Consider the following 16764-nt stretch of genomic DNA (forward strand, 5'->3'; position numbering starts at 1 on the left):
CCATTAGTAGCTTCTCTGGCACTTCTAGCGCCTTTGTAGTTGTATGACATTATATTACTACATAAGTAAACATATCACTGCATAGTGTATAATTTATCAAATAAAAAAAGAGAAATCTGAGTTGACTTATCCATCAAAATGATATCAAATATCTCAGGCTTCCTGTAACATTAAATATCAAGAGTTCAACCAATATAGTGAAGACGACGAATAAAATGGAACTGGATGATGTATTTTGTCAACAGAGGAGCCACTATATTGGTGTTTATGCAACCTGGAGAACCAACTCCACTTTTTTCTCACATCATTGAATTATCTCACTTGTACTATTTTACACACTTCTCTGATGAGTTTTAGTTACAATCTTACAATCAACAAAAATCTTCACCTCGCTGTAACTTGAGGACTTTGAAGCTAGGAAGTTCCTTGGAAAGGGATTTTCAAGGTATCGAAAATAGCATTCTGTGAAAATGTCTTCCTGAATCTCTCCAGCAATTCTCCTCCATCATTTGCCTGAGCCGCTGCATCAGCCGCTTCCTTTGCCATTCCAATACGAGCATAAGCCTGAGAGAAGCCACAAAACACAAAACTCACACTAAAGGGTTTGATAGATTTTACAAATCTTGAATTGTACATGTTTTATATGTAGGACAGACCTCGCCTCTTTCCACAAGATCTGACAATTTGGGGATGTATTTTAGAGCTTCCGCTTTCTCATCAGCATCAATGCATGCCTCCACAAATGGACGGAACCCTTCATTCATGATATATATGCCAGTTAAAACACGATATAGACCAAAAAATGACTTTGTCTACACGCTTAAGTCTTAACATCAGTGCACTAGATGATGCTGTGTAAAATTACCCATTGGTGGTCTCTTTTCCTTTGAAAACTTTTCAAGTGCTGCCCAGTCTTTGATTGTAGCCAGAGCAAATGCTTTAAGAAAGTACCATCTTTTATCACTGACCTGAAAATTCAAACGGTATTGTGGTGAAGATGGCGATCTTACAGTCATCTATTGCACAACAGGGAAAAAAAAAATCCTTATAGACCTTGAATTCTGTCTTCACTTTTATTGCAGCACGATTATTACCAAGGACAATACATGTGCGTATAGTATCATTGATGCTTGAATCAACAAAAATAGCCTGCTTCGTACTAACTTCTAGCTCATGCTGTATCCTGAAATACGTAACCAAAAAAAGACAATGAGATGAAGAGCAACGAAAACATTGAAATAAAGTTTCCAGTACAGCCAGGCTGCTTAGAAAAAAAGAGCATATTGGCTTGCAACGATTACTTCAAGAGTTTTGCATGCTCCTCAGCAGCCTTAGACTCAAAAGTGTGTTCCTTTGTCTGAGAGAAAAGGTTTCTGGCCTTTTCTATTAGCTTTATGCGTGGACCGTATAGAGGAGATCCTTTGCTAGCCATTGGGTTTTTCCCCATATCCCATGATTCTTTCCATAAAAGAAAAGCTACCTCCTGAAACAACAACAATATCAAACACGAACTTATTTGATGGTCATTAACAGGAGAAAACTTTTAACAAACTGGTCCAGTTTAGCTTCTGAACTAAGAGAATAAATCAATGAAAAACTTGATAATGAAATCGTACATGAATCTGGCCCGTAGATAAGAAGAAATCCTTCAGAAATTCATGTTTATGACACCTACAGCAGGAAAATTTCATAACAACTTTAGATGCTTACAAAATAATATTGATTACAACTGCTTGGTTAAACCAAGTTTTGAAAAAATGCAGTTTTAATTAATCAAGCATGCTAGATAGAAGATTTTCATACCGTGCATAAGCTACAAATAAATCACGTGCCAAAACTCTGCCTTGAATCATCGCAAAGAATTCCAAAGGAGGCCTCTGGTAACCCCACAGATAAAAAACCAGTTAGTTCTTGTTTGATAGCAAATCATATAGACTTATCGTTAAAAGTGTAAATGTCACTAATTAATCAGTCAGAGACCTTTTGCCATATATGAAAGATGACCAGATATATCAGGTCGGTGTCACCACTCTCAGTTGCTTTCACTAAAGCAGTGTCTTCCTCCCCAATGCTTAATAAAAGAGGAACCTGGGATTACATTAAATGACCACGAAACATGAATGTCTCCTACTTCTGCATTAGGAATCTGAATGGGGAGGTGGTCATCTTAGATAGGCAAACCTGTTTTGTGGAGCGTGGTTCATGTTCAACTAGCATTGCAGCTAACTTTCGACGGCCACAGTTATCAGCATGAGTGGCCACTGCAGCATAAGATATTCCTCTGCATAGTTGGAGCTGAAATTTAATGACAACAATCCTAATAAGTCCATTAGTTCCTCCATCTCTCTCTATATATCTTGCAAAGACTAATCTAAACTAGTATTTGAACCTTCTCAAGTAAAACTTCAAGAAGATGAGCATCTGGAGTTGATGGTGAAGCAGTTATCTTTGCACATGCCCAATGCATTATCACCACTTCCTACATAACGCCAAAAACAGAAAATCATAAGGACCATAAGGCTTGTAAAACATTGGAGATAAAGGAGTGTGTCACAGGGAAAGATAGAATATCCTCTGACTCACTTTATTCATATCTAGGTACTCAGATATCCGCAGAGCAAGGAGGTGGTGATTAGAATTAATAAGGCGACTAATCAAAACCACTGGTGTCAGTAACTGCACGCCAAATTAATATAATCAGGAAAGGGTAGCTGCAAATGTTTCTTTCACGAGACAAATATATAATTTGCAAAAACCTTGTACTGCCGAATGCTAAGAGGTATGCCAATATCAGGATCACGAACAGCATTGAGAACCCGTAAAGTTCTACAAGTCTCTTGGACACGCTCACGCTGGAAATTGCTGTTGCAGCTCACCGAGCGTTAGTCTCAGAAATTACGATACTGAAAGTCAATTCTTTTAAGACTAACCTGCAAAAAGCTTGTCCATAGCTTGCCGCTCGTAACAGAGCCCTCTGACGAGTTACATCAAACTCATGGCCAGCAGCATCAATACAGGATTCAACAGCCTCAGACAGTGACGAACGAATTAATCTCAAATTTTCATCTGCCTGACAGAAGAAGAGCAAATCAACTTCATCAGCCAGAACTAAGAACAGTAATTATAAACTATTCTTCTCAACTCATTCCATTTATCTGTAAGAACACCATATTCATTCTAAACCTAAATATATTATCCTGACAATACAATATTAGCAACAACAGGAAGAACTGAGACACAAAAACTTGACTGTGTATATAACATCTGCTACAGAGAACCATTAAGATGCCTATGCTTCTTCTTTTTATTTGTCTACAGTAACAAACATACCTTAGCACTTCGCCTGTCAAAGTGATCCAAAGCATCATATAGCAAAGCTGCAGGTGATGTGCTTCCAATCCTAAAGATTGACTCAGTAGAATCAGGTACTCTTTGGAGAAATTCAAGGCTCGTGTTAGATAATATTCTCACTCCATCGCATTCCGGGATAAGAATTACAGGTTCATCATAGAAATAGTGAACAGGATCTCCCAAAGGACCCACCATCGTTAAATCCTCATCCCAATAGAGCAGCACAGTATCCATACCACACCATGCCATTTGCTGTGGAGGAAGAGCTGACTAGAAAAATATACGATTAAAGACATAGTCAAGTCACCATACTACAAAACGACCACCAATTTCCATTATAAGAAAGAACCAAGCTTCTCAAATGACGTATACCTCACAACTGTAGTCAATAGCAATTTGTTTTGTTTCCATTTCAACAACAACAATCCGGCCATCATGAGTGAAGAGTGTTAGAAATTTTCCATTAGGTGATACAATCATCTTCTGGACCGGTCCAATCAAATTCCCATAATCAGTATCCTGCACATCAGATTCGTTAACACTAGGCTCATCAACCCTAAAAGTTTGGACACTGTCCTCCTCGACACCGAAAATTTCATCGCCAACTGCTACCAACACCTCAACAGTCCCAGACATCGTGTACTTAGGTTCCCTCACAGCCAAGCAAGTTGGCTGAAGCATATCGTCTTCAGTTAACCCCGGCACATCAGGCAACTTAATAGGCTTCATCGTGTCGAAATCAGAGATACAGAACAACTGTCCTCCTTCTGTCAAGCAGACAACACCATTACCCCAAAAGACACACTCCACCACATTCTGCTCAAAGCACTCCTTCCCCATTGACATATTAGGCTCAATGAGCTCAGCGTGGATGTTGTAACGATAAATAGTACCATCTTGTACAACACAAATCAGTGTCTGATCATCAGACCAGGACATTCCAATCAGACGTCCCCCGGGATGCTTCCAGATCGTCTCAGAGAGAAGTAGACCTGCTGAGTTAAAGATGCGGAGCTTTCTAAGAGCAGATTCAGCATATAGTTGAACAATCTTGGAGTCATCTCGAATGACTGCAATTGGACCACCAAAGGAGGCACAAGCCACTTTGTTGCGACTCAAATCTACATGTTTCCATCTCATTTGGTATATCTCAGGCTTCCTATAATATCGATCATAGAGAAGCTGCCACTCCGCAGCAACAGACACGTTCGTCATCTTGTTCCCTCAGGAACAGGAGAGCAATCAAAAGAACCTGGGTCATTAAAAAGATTTGAGTTTTTTTCAATTCCCTAATTCTATAAAGGTAAAGGCTTTACAATTCCCTAATCAAAGTTCATCAATCTGTAAGAAAACTTACTTTAAGAAATCGGAATCAAACGTTTGGTCTAACAGTAGAATCGAACAAGGGTCGACGACGGATTTGACGACGGAGTTTTGAGAAAGAGAGATCGGAGCTCAGAGCCTAGAACGAACAAAACAAACAAGCCACGATCCTTTTTTTTTTTTTTCCTTTTTAGGGGCACCATCGTAATTTCCTCTTATAAATTAGCTTTTTAAAAAATACATTTTTATTCTTTTTGATATTTTTCTGTTATATAATTACTTAAATTGTGCGTTAAATATTTTTTTAATGTGAAATAAATGTTTACAAAAAAAAATACAATCAAGTTTAATTAAGATACACATTATGTATGTTAAGGGTACAACAAATAACCAATTTTTTTTTTTTTTTTTCTCATAACAATATCCATGAAGTCAACGGAATCCTCAAGTAAGAAATAATGATACAATTCAACGAAGCAAATCATAATGGTTTCTACCACTGTAAAGAAGCCTAACAACATTCTTGTTCGTCTTTCCTTTTCCCCAGCCTCCTCGAAACTCAGCTCCATACTCTTGGATCGGTATAAAACCCGACGCATACCCTCCTCTACCGTGCTGGATAAACCAATACCAAATATAACTTAAAATCCGAATATGATACCTGACTTACTAGAACTAAAGAAACACCAATTCTTGTCTACTTTTAAAGACTCATAACTCTAAGGGATTATTATTACCTCATGCTCGGGTATGTAGACGATGATTGGCTGTTTACATAGCTTGGAAAGAACCTGTTGAAAGCAAACACATTGACTTTATTAAATCGTTTCTCTATGATGGCAATTTTTTAGTTTACACAATGGGTGCGTGGTGAGAACTCACTAGTAGCTCAGACTCCCCTCCCCAAAAATCATGTCTTCCAATCCGTTGACAATAGCTGTGAAGAAAAAGTGTTTAATGTGATAAGAGAAACATAGTCATTTAGCTGAAAAAAAAATGGGAAAAAGTGAATGAATGAATACTTATGACTCACCGTTTCAGAGACTCATCAACAGTGATAGCCACTAAAGCTTCTTTGTACTTCTCCCTTTCCTTGGGATCATTGCATATAACCTCTTTCACCGCCATTCGTAACTCATCTGTGTTAACCAAATGCAAGTTTTTGCCACATAGAAACATGATGAACAAGAGAGATAATAAGCATTCAAACGGATGAGGTTTCTCAACAATCAAATAGACCAGAGAACCCACTTAAAAGACTAACAACAGACTGGGAAAAAAACTCCAGTTTTCATTCCCCAAACTCAGCAATCTCAACACAGTTCAATCTCTTAGTTCTCAAAAACACACAACAAACACCAAAATATGGCTATATATGATAAAAATATATAGTCACCTGCATCATCCCTCTCTCGTGTGGGGTTAAGAGTAACACCTTTGTTAAAGGCCATCCCTTTCACCTAATTGAAAACATCACAACATGTCTTCAGGAAACCTCAGTAAGAACACATAGAAACAGAGAAACCATAAACAAACAATACCAATGCTCGAAACAGACATCGACCATCCCCTTTAACTCTATCCACAGCGTACTGCTCAACTTTTTCCTTTGCAGGAGACTGACTCCTAGAGATCAATATCGTAGATTAGCGTTAAAGGGTTTAACAAAAGACTCGATTTTTAATTTAAAGAGGTTTAAGAACTGATTTAACTTACATGGAGGAACCGATTCTGGCGAAGAACACATAGCTTTTGCCCTTAGTGACGCTCAATAACGAAGCAGGGAGTGAAGTGGAGGAGATTGAATCTGAAATAGAAGCAGTAGGGGAAGAAACAAGCTCGAACCGAGCGAACCCATTTCTCAGCTGCTCAAGAATGTTATCTGCGACATACAAATCCCAGAAATTGGTGAATGTGTTGGACAAAGCAAAAAAGAGAGCAAAGAAGTGAAGCAATTACTGTTGGAAGGTTTGAGCTCCATGGGAATCTCTCTTGCAAGGGAGATAAGGGGAATTCGAATTTGGGACTTGAAGAAGGGAAGAAGATCAAAGGTGTAGGTATCGAAATCTTATCCAATATATGCAATAATAACTCATAATGAACACAAATCCGTTGTAGTCTAGCTGGTCAGGATACTCGGCTCTCACCCGAGAGACCCGGGTTCGAGTCCCGGCAACGGAGTGTTTTTTTTGTTTTGCTTCTATTTATAGCCGACTGATTAATTTACCAATAGAAATAGTCCAATAAACCGTCACCGGCTACATAACCTAACCCCACCAAATCCACCGGAACATATCCAAAACTTATAATAGTTTTTGTTTTAAAAAAAAAGAAGTGATAGGTATCAAATCTCACACGTAGGAAGAGCCACGTGGGCACGTGCGAGAGAGAGCAAGGTCTAAAACTTTATGGTTTAACGACCAACCGGAAAATTCTGGCAATTGGCAACAAAAGACAGAACCCAAGCTGAAGCTGTGTGTTTATTTCCCAATCTGCATAAGAAATATCGAAAACACTTCCACACAAAATCCACGCGCTCTCTTCACGCTCACTCACTCGCATAACACTTGTTTTGTTCCTTCCTACCTTCAATTTTTTCAAATATTACGATCTCTTCGATGCTTCTCTCCTTATTCATTCCCTTTTGAGTCTGCCCACCCTCTTCGCCTCGGATCTCTGATTTTTCTTCGTGTTTTGAGGTAAAGTTTAATTCTTTGAGCTGGGTTTTGTTTTGTCATTGATGGGTTTGAGTCTTCTTGGAATTTGAGATTTGCTTGACACAAAAAGAGCAGTGGAACGAATCTGACCCTTTGATTAAATCTCTCGTGGATTTAGTAGTGATCGATTGATTTATTCTCTAATTTGGTATTTGGTTTTGGTTATTTTAGAGGATTGAGATCTGTTTGGAGTGGATCCATTCAAGTAATTTGAAGATATCATCGAGTACAAACAAAAAAAAATGGCTTCAATGTCTCATTCATCACTAGCATTAGGCGGAGCTTCTTCTGCTTCTGCTTCGGATTACTTGCGTAGTTCGACCAATGGTGTTAATCGGGTACCATTGAAAACCCTAGGAAGAGCAGTGTTTACTACCACCAGAAGAAAAAGCTTGGCTGTGACAGCTCGGCTCAAGAAAGGTAAGAAATTTGACCATCCATGGCCGGCGAATCCTGACCCTAATGTGAAAGGAGGAGTCTTGTCGTACCTGTCTGAGTTCAAACCATTGGGGGATACTCAGAAGCCTGTCACTTTGGATTTCGAGAAGCCACTAGTCGAATTGGAGAAGAAGATTGTCGATGTACGAATGAGAATACTTATCATATGTTTGCATCGTAGTTTGTCTGGACTGTAGTTTCTCTTAACTTTTTTGGTCCTTGTGATGCAGGTGAGGAAGATGGCGAATGAAACTGGCTTGGACTTTACTGAGCAGATTATCACTTTGGAGAACAAGTATAGACAGGCACTGAAAGATCTTTACACACATCTCACTCCTATACAACGTGTGAACATTGCACGACATCCCAACCGGCCTACTTTCCTTGATCATATACATAACATCACTGACAAGGTCTGGTCTCTCAGTAATAAAGCTTTTTTTTGTCATGCATTGGGGATAAATTCTTGTTTTTTAATTCTTGAGATTCTCTGATCTTGTTTCAGTTTATGGAGCTTCATGGAGACCGAGCAGGGTATGATGACCCTGCAATTGTGACGGGTATTGGAACCATAGATGGAAAACGATATATGTTCATAGGTCACCAGAAAGGTAGAAACACCAAAGAAAATATTATGCGTAACTTTGGTATGCCTACTCCTCATGGGTATGTTTGCTTCACTAGGAACTTTCTGGTTTGTAGTTAAATAGATATATCCAAAGTCGACAAGACTCTTATCAGAATTTCTGTAATGCCAACAACAGTTACAGGAAGGCACTACGGATGATGTATTACGCAGACCATCACGGTTTTCCCATCGTGACATTCATCGACACTCCTGGAGCCTACGCTGACCTTAAATCCGAGGAACTTGGACAGGTACAGGACTTGTCTTTTTATGTTTGCACTTTGAAGTGTATTGGTTTATCTGCAGTATTTCATTTTTTTTTTTGCTTATCTGTATAATAGGGTGAAGCCATAGCCAACAATCTGAGGACAATGTTCGGCCTGAAAGTGCCGATTCTTTCTATTGTCATTGGGGAAGGTGGTTCTGGTGGTGCCCTAGCCATTGGCTGTGCTAATAAAATGTTGATGCTCGAAAATGCAGTTTTCTATGTTGCCAGGTACAATTTTCCCCCAATGTAGATATGATGATATGATATTTCTACGGATTGATTTATCGACGTCTGTTGTTTTACCATTCACAGTCCAGAGGCCTGTGCAGCGATCTTGTGGAAAACTTCCAAGGCTGCCCCTGAGGTATGTGCACTGTTTTGCTACTTGATTAAGTGATCATGTAGAATCTAGAGTTACAGTTGAAATGAAACTCTTGTACGCAGGCTGCTGAAAAGCTTAGAATTACCTCCAAGGAGCTGGTCAAGCTTAATGTAGCCGATGGAATCATTCCTGTAACTGATCCTACTCTTTCTTAACTTATTTTTTTGCCTCTTACACCTCTTTTGTCGCTTTGGATTAATGAGTTTCTCTCTTACATGTTGTACAGGAACCGCTTGGTGGGGCTCATGCTGATCCTTCATGGACATCGCAGCAGATAAAGATTGCTATCAATGAAAACATGAATGTAGGCATAGTTATATGCCTCAACACTGAACATGAAATCAAAAAGGTTTTTTAACTTTTATTTTGTGTTTTTTGTAGGAGTTCGGAAAAATGAGTGGGGAGGAGCTGCTGAAGCACAGGATGGCTAAGTACCGAAAGATTGGAGTGTTCATAGAGGGTGAAGAAATAGAGCCGAGTAGGAAAATCAACATGAAGAAGAGGGAAGCCGTGTTTTCAGACAGCCGGAAGCTGCAGGGCGAGGTTGACAAGCTGAAGGAGCAGATTATGAAAGCCAAGGAAACATCTTCAGAGGAAGAGCCTTCGAGTGAAATTCTTAATGAGATGATTGAGAAACTCAAATCCGAGATAGATGACGAGTACAGTGAAGCTGCAAGAGCAGTAGGTTTGGAGGAGAGGCTAACGGCAATGCGTGAAGAGTTCTCGAAAGCTAGTGCAGAGGAGCATCTTATGCACCCGGTTCTGATTGAGAAAATCGAGAAGCTTAAGGAAGAGTTCAATACCCGTTTGACTGACGCGCCTAACTACGAGAGCCTAAAATCTAAGCTGAACATGCTGAGGGACTTTTCAAGAGCCAAGGCAGCATCAGAAGCTACTTCAATGAGAAAGGAGATCAATAAGCGGTTTCAGGAAGCTGTAGACCGCCCTGAAATTAGAGAAAAGGTTGAGGCAATCAAAGCTGAGGTCGCGAGCTCAGGAGCTTCATCTTTTGAAGAGTTACCAGATGAACTAAAAGAAAAAGTTATGAAGACGAAAGGGGAAGTTGAAGCAGAGATGGCTGGTGTGTTAAAGTCAATGGGTCTGGAGCTGGAAGCTGTGAAACCAAATCTGAAGGATGTGGCTGAGCAGCAGACCTTTGCCCCATCCGAAAACCTTCAAGAAAAGTATGAAAAGCTGAACCAAGAAATTAATGAGAAAATTGCGGAGGTGGTGAGGACACCAGAGATCAAGAGCATGGTGGAGTTGCTGAAAGTGGAAACCGCAAAGGCGAGCCAAACACCTGGTGTCACCGAGGCAAGTCAGAAGATTGAAGCACTTGAGCAACAGATAAAGCAGAAGATTGCAGAGACTCTGAGTATGTCAGGACTTCAGGAAAAGCAAGAGGAGCTTGAGAAGGAGCTCGCAGCTGCACGTGAACTAGCTGCAGAGGAATCAGACGGGAGTGTGAAAGAAGATGATGACGACGACGAAGATAGTTCAGAATCTGGAAAGTCAGAGATTATTAACCCCAGCTTCGCCTGAAGCACAGAACAAGCCATTGTTTGTAAGTCAGAATCTTTCTATTCTCATTCACACAAAACACAACCAATACTAACTAACACAAAGAAAACAAACTCGCAGGATCTTCAAGCTCTTTCGATTTCTCTGGTAAAGAGGCTGTATCCTCCACAATCTGAAGCAAAGAGAAAACATATAAACGCTTAGTGGAGAAACAGCAACTAAAAAAGACTTGCCTTCTCTAGTTTTAGTTACTGGAAACATGATTTCTGGATTGGATCAAGCGTTTGCTGTTGACTTTTTTGTCTTTTGATTCATTTCTGTATTTGTTATGTCTCTTTGTTTCGTTAGAACACTTAGTTTTTGTCTTTCTAAGTCTCACATGACGTACGTAACGCCTTCACCCCAAACCTTTGATATTTTATAGATTTGTCTAAATAATACACAGTTTTATTTAAGCACTTTTGAATGATCTTTAGACCATATAGAAACTTCGAAACATATTCACTAGTATAAAGTTTGAGACATAAATTATGAATAATGGAACACAATGGGTGTGAATGGTAACCGCGGTCAAGGCGGATAAATCCGTCTGTGGACTAGACCACTGTATTTTTTATGTGGACAACAGACCGCAGCGGTCCAACTCTATTTGCGTGTAAAAATGGTCCACAGTTGGTCCGCTGCAGTTTTGTTTCTGTTTTCTTTGGACCGCACCACTGTGGACTATGATTGATGAATGGTAAATAAAAAACGGTCTAATCCGCAGATGGATTTGTCCGCCCCAACCGCTGCAACCATTCACACCCAATATTTTTAGTACACAAAAGGAATAACAGCTTTTCGAGTCTTGGGATACTCATCCTTGAACTTGTCAATGTACCACTTGCGACTCGCATGTGCGCGTGGGATCAAATTGGAACAAGTGTACAGAAAAAACCCAATACCGGCCCAAGACCAAGTCATAACAGCCCAGCCCAACCACTCTACGACTTCTCCAAAGTAATTCGGGCAGCTTACAAGCTCGAACCATCCTCCTCTCGGTATCACATAACCTCCCCGGTTCTCTTTCTTCAATCGTACCAAAGTCCGGTCTGACGTGATGTTAATCCACATACCGGCGACAAAGACCATAAAACCAATAATAAACCGCCACCAGAACCATAGTCCGTCTTCGTAGTCGTTCTTGTAGTGAGAGACCCATCTCGCCTGTTTAAATTGAAATGTTCCGGTTTAGTTTGATTCTTTGCATCTAATTTTGTTAACCAGAAAATTCGAATCAAACCGGAATAAGTTAGACCCGTACCTGGATATAAGCGTTGAGGAGATTAAAGGTGAAAGCCATGGCGGCGATACTAATCGGAAAACCACTTTTTCCAGAGGAGCTGCGGAGGAGACGAAGAGGGTAAAGGATGGTGCGGTGGAAGTAATGGATGAGATAAGGAGAGATTAGGATGAGAGATATAGGATTGAGAGCGTGACGACCAAAGGGGAAGACAAGGAGCGTGAGCCACAAGGTCGGACTCTCCATGAGGAACCAAGCAATCGGAGGAGATAAGGTCGGACCCCATCCGGTACGGTTGTGTTTGCCGTAAGGAGCTTGGAGGAATTTGAGACTGACGGCGGTCGGTGGACCGGAGAAAATTAGGGTGAGGATACAGTAGCGGAAGAAGGTTTGATCGGCGATCTCTTCCATTTTTTTTTTCTTTTTTTGGGAGTTTTCGAATTGGGGAGAAAGATCAGATCTCTCCGTCTCCGGGGTAGAGAGTCAAATACGAAGATAGAGTGAGTGATGAACGAAAAGTCAAAAAAAAAAAAAAAAAAAAAAATTGGATTTAATATTTTTGTTTCCTTTTTCGGTGAGTAGATTTTTTTACTGTAAATTGACAAAAAGGGATCTATGAAAAATGAATTACTTTTTAAGAAATAGCCAAAAATATTTGGGGTGAATCTCTCTTTACAAATGTTAAATTTGGTGAAAATGTGCCAGCATTCAAATGTTAGCACATACATATACTCGTGCTTATGCTATTTAATTTCATAAATGTTTAGCAAGTCTGATTGTAAAATTAATAGGGATTTTTTTTTTTGGTGTGGGTTTGTAGTAAAAAAGACTATATATAATATCTCAAAAAATTGTGGGTTTACAAAATATTAAATTTGACCCAAAGAAATATAAAATTTGACCAAAAAACAAATGTGATTCGGCAATTGTGGATTCGACACGTATTGTTTCTGCGGACATCGGGGATAAAGATAATGAACCATGCATTGAGCTACAACAATTTGACCAAGACTTGAATTTATAGCTCAGTTGACGTTGGAGATTACGAAAATAATTACAGGTATCCTAATAAAAATCTAATCGTGTTAAAAAAAATAGTAGCGCCCTTTTTTGGATCTAGAAGACTCGTTCTCCGGTTGCAAAAACGATCCAAAACACGGTGGTTGCAAAGTAAAGAACCGCCGTCAACGTCAGAAACGCCTGAAATGAGCCAAGCCATTGCACGAAATATCCCGTCCCTATTGTACTTACGATCGCAGCGAATGTGCCCACACAATTCGAAATACCTGTGTCAGCACACACAGCCCTCTAACTTTTTCAGCAAGAATGAATGAAAAAACAATTATATATGAAAAAAAAAGATCCACCATATGTTGACATTTACCGTGTAGGAAACCAGCATATTGTGGTGCAATGTCCTGTTTCCGCAAAGAGAAACCAAAACAATGTTGTGAAATTCAAGATTATCCCAAAAATGGTTAGGTTAGTGATCAAATCAATCCCAAAATGGTTAGTTTAGTGATCAAATCAATCTTGGAATAAATGGTTTATAATTAACGTACTTGCATATTGAGGAGAAACCCAGCTTGGCTAAATGAACTCAAGCTCAATGCAATGGTCATGAAAACCGCTGCACAAGTAGGCGTCTTTGCGTAGTTGAGGCAGAGCAAAGACAACCCAGGACCCATAAATCCGATAGACTGTACAATTCAAAGCCAAGACTTTCCTTTAGAATTATGTGAGAAAATAAAATCTTACTTTTTTGGCTTTTGTTAACTGAAGTATTGCATTTTTTTATAATCACCTGCATGACCTTCCGGACAAAGGTTACAGAGTGACCAGTTCTGATCATGAAGTCTGATGCTGCACCTGCATAGTAACTTGTGACCGCCATTGCCGCCCATGGAACAGCGCTGAACCAAGCGGCTTGCTTCAAATTCACATTAAATACCTGTGGGGATCGAACAACATAAAACATCATCATCTTTTCATATCTTATCTGAATCAAAACAAGAAATAATTAAGCCCTATATACTTACGGTTTGGAAGTAAACAGGCATCCATGAGAGAAGAACAAAATATCCCTGTCAACAACAACTAACGGAAACCGTGTGAGAGTTTATGACAACGAAGATAAGGCATTGCTCTTACAAAAGATCACTATCAAACTCAAACTCACCCAGTTATTAGTCACATTAGCGATAATGATCGCCCAAGTGGGCATTTTCGAGAAAAGTAGTCGCACAGGTGGGTCTGGATTTGTCGGCGGGTCAACCGGTTTTCCAGCCTGGATAAGGCTGAGTTCTGACCCGGTTATGAATGGACTGTCTTGAGGGTTGTTTGTAACGCCGGTTGACCAACTTGACGTCCACAATAGACCTAAGGATGCAAAAAGAATGAATGGACCAGATATTCCTATAGATGTTAACAAGAGTGGCGCCAACAGAAGTCCCGCAACATTTCCCATGTGAAACCCGGCCATCGATATACCAACCGCACTCGCTCGTTCATCGGTAGGGAACCACCTGAAACAGTACACGTTTTACATTATACATATAAGTTAGGTTGTGATTGTTTTCAAACCCCAATTTCTACGTACGCGGTTTACATAGTTAAGAAGTAGTAAAACGTTTTGAGTTATTCAGAAAGTATGTTCTTGAATGTAAGGACTCACCTTGAGAGAATTGTGGTCATAGAGGGCAATGCAACGCCTTGAGCGAGGCCAAAAAAGGTGCGGACACACAATAAGGCTAAGGTCGAGTGTGTAGCTGCCCAAGGAGTGAGTATAGTGGCTAAGGACCATAATGCCACTCCCCAAGCCAATACTCTTTTTCCTCCATACCGATCCACTAGTGCTCCTCCGATAACCGATGAAAAAATGTAACCCCATAGGAAGGAGGACTGCAAAATCAAAAAGTTTCAATCCATAGCACATAATTAAAAAACCATAGTGTATGCCAAACAATGTTAAGTGGTGCTAATCCAAGAAGGATATCATATATTTATTATAATATACATCTATTGGTGATAAAAACTTTGTGGGTGACATCGCCCCACACATACAAACGTTTTTTTTATGCGTTATTACTACACACCTACTTTGTTTCTCACACAGTTACAATTTTAATATTTCAAAATGACCCACATGTTTATTAAAATTTCTAAACATATTTTGAAGTCATAATTATAAGTAAACCATAATGATCTTATATATGATCCACACGACTTTTAGATTCGTAAAAACTTTAGTATATCTGTATATATAATCATATATCTTTGGAACACATAATTTGCATGTTTCATTTGAGTAAACTAATATGAGTCCATTTTGTTAACATTATTTCTGTTTTTTATTGGGCAAATTTTGTTATAATTAATAGAAACTACCAATATAGTGTTGGTCAAACCAGGAATATAGAAGAAAATACTATATAGTAATTGAGGACTCATATTTAGGATCCTCTATAATGGAATTGAATAATTCCAAAATGCGAGGGAATGATTGGATTTTGCATCTGGCTTTGAAGCCACACAAAACCTCTAAAAGAAAACAAAATAAAGGACCATCAACGCGACCCCCCCACCATAAACGATTTGGTGATAAGTTTCTGTGTTTCACATTCACGCTATGGTCCAAAGACTCAAAGCCTTCTCCACCGCTTAAACCAACGCACCAACCTTTTTCTCAACAACTACTCCATCTTTTTCTAATTTTTATCAAGTATTATTATTTCTTGTTAAGTAATATAATCACCCAACCATTCTACATTCTTTAATCATCCGATGTTCCAGTAAGTGTTTAACAAGTTTATAGATACAATTACGGACTTTAAGAACGTTTCAAATCCGTTTTAAAATAGTATGTTTTAGCTAAAATCTTGAAATCTTCGTTATCTTGTAAAGTTGATTACTCCAAAATACGCGGATCAAGAATGTAATTAGAGGAGAGTTAATGAAAGCATTGAAACAAAAAAAATATAGATTAAGAAAGTACCTGAACTACCCCTAAGAAAGAACTCGACCAAGCAAGCTTCTCGGCAAGTGGAACCACCGCTACGGACATAACAACTCGATCCGCGTTACACAGACACATCATGCACGCCATCAGTATCACTACTTTAATCCTTTCCGGCATCATCGGTATCGCCTCCGTCTCTCCTCCTCCGATCATTACTCCCTCCGCCGCGCATCTTTCCGGTGATTGGTTTCTTTTCTTCTTCGCCGCCGCAACCACCGCCGCACCTCTTCTTTTCCCATTGCCTTGCCACACGGAACGTATATTATTGCGTTGAACATGATCTTTTCGGGCTTTGAACCCGACCGGCACAAGGGCTTTCTTGGTTAAGATTGGACTCCGACGGAAACTTAATAAACATGACGAATGTTGCAAAGGTATTACCAACGATGTTACCGCCATTAAAGATTATTTAAGAAAAGATTAAACTTTCATATTAGTAACGATGTGAAGGTTAGGAGTGGTTAGAGGAAGGAGAGAGAGAAGGAGAGAGAACGACGGCGTCATGAAAGAAACGTTTGAAAGTCTTTGTACTGACTGGCGTAGTGTGTTTTGGTGGTGAAGGCTACTTTATTCAATGTTAAAAAAAAATACTAGTTTCTGCTGCGTCTTCTTACGTGGTGACACGTCATGTGTTTCATATGACAAAGTGCCTCTACTCTACCACGTCAACAAGACTACCGAGTAATATTACCGGAGCAACCGTTATAATCAACCTTAACAATTTCAATTTGTATTGGGTTTATATAAGTGAAACTATGGCCGCATAAGTCAATACAATCGCTGTCTACGCGAAAAGGTCACCACTTAAAGTCAACCAGCTATTCATCAAATGTCTA

General features: G+C 39.5%; 5 protein-coding genes and 1 non-coding gene across 7 annotated transcripts in view; 2 read left to right on the forward strand and 4 right to left on the reverse strand.

Annotated features, from left to right (window-relative positions):
* LOC104782235 (protein VACUOLELESS1) overlaps positions 1 to 4830 on the reverse strand; it is a 5421-nt gene extending 591 nt beyond the window's left edge. The window contains exons 1-16 of one of the 2 annotated variants that reach the window (XM_019244952.1): positions 4709 to 4830; positions 3724 to 4603; positions 3331 to 3621; positions 2931 to 3070; positions 2757 to 2862; positions 2584 to 2676; positions 2390 to 2479; positions 2182 to 2295; positions 1981 to 2088; positions 1804 to 1877; positions 1617 to 1671; positions 1302 to 1483; positions 1054 to 1183; positions 866 to 968; positions 657 to 754; positions 439 to 564 (exon numbers count right to left, since the gene is read on the reverse strand). In XM_019244952.1, coding sequence (XP_019100497.1) covers positions 439 to 564; positions 657 to 754; positions 866 to 968; positions 1054 to 1183; positions 1302 to 1483; positions 1617 to 1671; positions 1804 to 1877; positions 1981 to 2088; positions 2182 to 2295; positions 2390 to 2479; positions 2584 to 2676; positions 2757 to 2862; positions 2931 to 3070; positions 3331 to 3621; positions 3724 to 4566 — 2553 coding nt within the window. In that variant the 5' untranslated portion in view covers positions 4567 to 4603; positions 4709 to 4830. Of the gene's footprint in view, positions 1 to 193; positions 565 to 656; positions 755 to 865; positions 969 to 1053; positions 1184 to 1301; positions 1484 to 1616; positions 1672 to 1803; positions 1878 to 1980; positions 2089 to 2181; positions 2296 to 2389; positions 2480 to 2583; positions 2677 to 2756; positions 2863 to 2930; positions 3071 to 3330; positions 3622 to 3723; positions 4604 to 4708 lie in introns of those variants that run through there. The other variant, XM_010507110.2, reaches the window with a different exon arrangement.
* Positions 5069 to 6813, reverse strand: LOC104782236 (OTU domain-containing protein At3g57810). Its single transcript, XM_010507111.2, has 8 exons — positions 6634 to 6813; positions 6391 to 6556; positions 6216 to 6300; positions 6071 to 6134; positions 5708 to 5813; positions 5557 to 5611; positions 5412 to 5465; positions 5069 to 5289 (listed from the first exon to the last, which is right to left on the reverse strand). The coding sequence occupies exons 1-8, from the start codon at positions 6653 to 6655 to the stop codon at positions 5143 to 5145; spliced, it is 699 nt and encodes a 232-aa protein (XP_010505413.1). The 5' UTR covers positions 6656 to 6813; the 3' UTR covers positions 5069 to 5142.
* On the forward strand, positions 6783 to 6855 carry TRNAE-CUC. The gene has a single exon. It is a non-coding gene; the product is annotated as a tRNA-Glu (tRNA).
* LOC104782238 (acetyl-coenzyme A carboxylase carboxyl transferase subunit alpha, chloroplastic) lies at positions 7114 to 11083 on the forward strand. Its single transcript, XM_010507113.1, has 11 exons — positions 7114 to 7373; positions 7563 to 7972; positions 8060 to 8242; positions 8335 to 8495; positions 8594 to 8708; positions 8799 to 8953; positions 9038 to 9089; positions 9170 to 9238; positions 9334 to 9411; positions 9489 to 10671; positions 10749 to 11083. The coding sequence occupies exons 2-10, from the start codon at positions 7634 to 7636 to the stop codon at positions 10647 to 10649; spliced, it is 2313 nt and encodes a 770-aa protein (XP_010505415.1). The 5' UTR covers positions 7114 to 7373; positions 7563 to 7633; the 3' UTR covers positions 10650 to 10671; positions 10749 to 11083.
* On the reverse strand, positions 10749 to 12450 carry LOC104782237 (steroid 5-alpha-reductase DET2-like). Its single transcript, XM_010507112.2, has 2 exons — positions 11932 to 12450; positions 10749 to 11834 (listed from the first exon to the last, which is right to left on the reverse strand). The coding sequence occupies exons 1-2, from the start codon at positions 12319 to 12321 to the stop codon at positions 11442 to 11444; spliced, it is 783 nt and encodes a 260-aa protein (XP_010505414.1). The 5' UTR covers positions 12322 to 12450; the 3' UTR covers positions 10749 to 11441.
* LOC104782239 (probable anion transporter 3, chloroplastic) lies at positions 12807 to 16486 on the reverse strand. The gene is made up of 8 exons (XM_010507114.2): positions 15905 to 16486; positions 14585 to 14811; positions 14090 to 14435; positions 13950 to 13994; positions 13715 to 13861; positions 13473 to 13610; positions 13295 to 13328; positions 12807 to 13196 (listed from the first exon to the last, which is right to left on the reverse strand). Exons 1-8 carry the CDS (start codon positions 16325 to 16327, stop codon positions 13027 to 13029), a joined length of 1530 nt encoding a protein of 509 aa, XP_010505416.1. The 5' UTR covers positions 16328 to 16486; the 3' UTR covers positions 12807 to 13026.

This window comes from Camelina sativa, chromosome 4 (assembly GCF_000633955.1).
Source record: "Camelina sativa cultivar DH55 chromosome 4, Cs, whole genome shotgun sequence".
Taxonomy (NCBI): Eukaryota; Viridiplantae; Streptophyta; class Magnoliopsida; order Brassicales; family Brassicaceae; genus Camelina; species Camelina sativa.

Bases quoted from the DNA above. Each gene is read 5' to 3' on its own strand.
- LOC104782236 (XM_010507111.2), bottom strand. From the start codon at position 6,655: ATGGAGCTCAAACCTTCCAACA. The intron at 5,814-6,070 runs GTGACTATATAT...TGGTTAACACAG, and splicing joins ACGAGAGAGGGATGATGCAG to ATGAGTTACGAATGGCGGTG. The intron at 5,290-5,411 runs GTAATAATAATC...TGGTTTATCCAG, and splicing joins TCTACATACCCGAGCATGAG to CACGGTAGAGGAGGGTATGC.
- LOC104782237 (XM_010507112.2), bottom strand. From the start codon at position 12,321: ATGGAAGAGATCGCCGATCAAACCTTCTTCCGCTACTGTATCCTCACC. The intron at 11,835-11,931 runs GTACGGGTCTAA...CAATTTAAACAG, and splicing joins TCCTCAACGCTTATATCCAG to GCGAGATGGGTCTCTCACTA.
- LOC104782239 (XM_010507114.2), bottom strand. From the start codon at position 16,327: ATGGCGGTAACATCGTTGGTAATACCTTTGCAACATTCGTCATGTTTA. The intron at 13,862-13,949 runs GTAAGTATATAG...CGATCCCCACAG, and splicing joins TGCCTGTTTACTTCCAAACC to GTATTTAATGTGAATTTGAA. The intron at 13,197-13,294 runs GTAAATGTCAAC...GTGCTGACACAG, and splicing joins ATATGCTGGTTTCCTACACG to GTATTTCGAATTGTGTGGGC.
- LOC104782238 (XM_010507113.1), top strand. From the start codon at position 7,634: ATGGCTTCAATGTCTCATTCATCACTAGCATTAGGCGGAGCTTCTTCT. The intron at 9,090-9,169 runs GTATGTGCACTG...TCTTGTACGCAG, and splicing joins CTTCCAAGGCTGCCCCTGAG to GCTGCTGAAAAGCTTAGAAT. The intron at 9,412-9,488 runs GTAGGCATAGTT...TGTTTTTTGTAG, and splicing joins CTATCAATGAAAACATGAAT to GAGTTCGGAAAAATGAGTGG.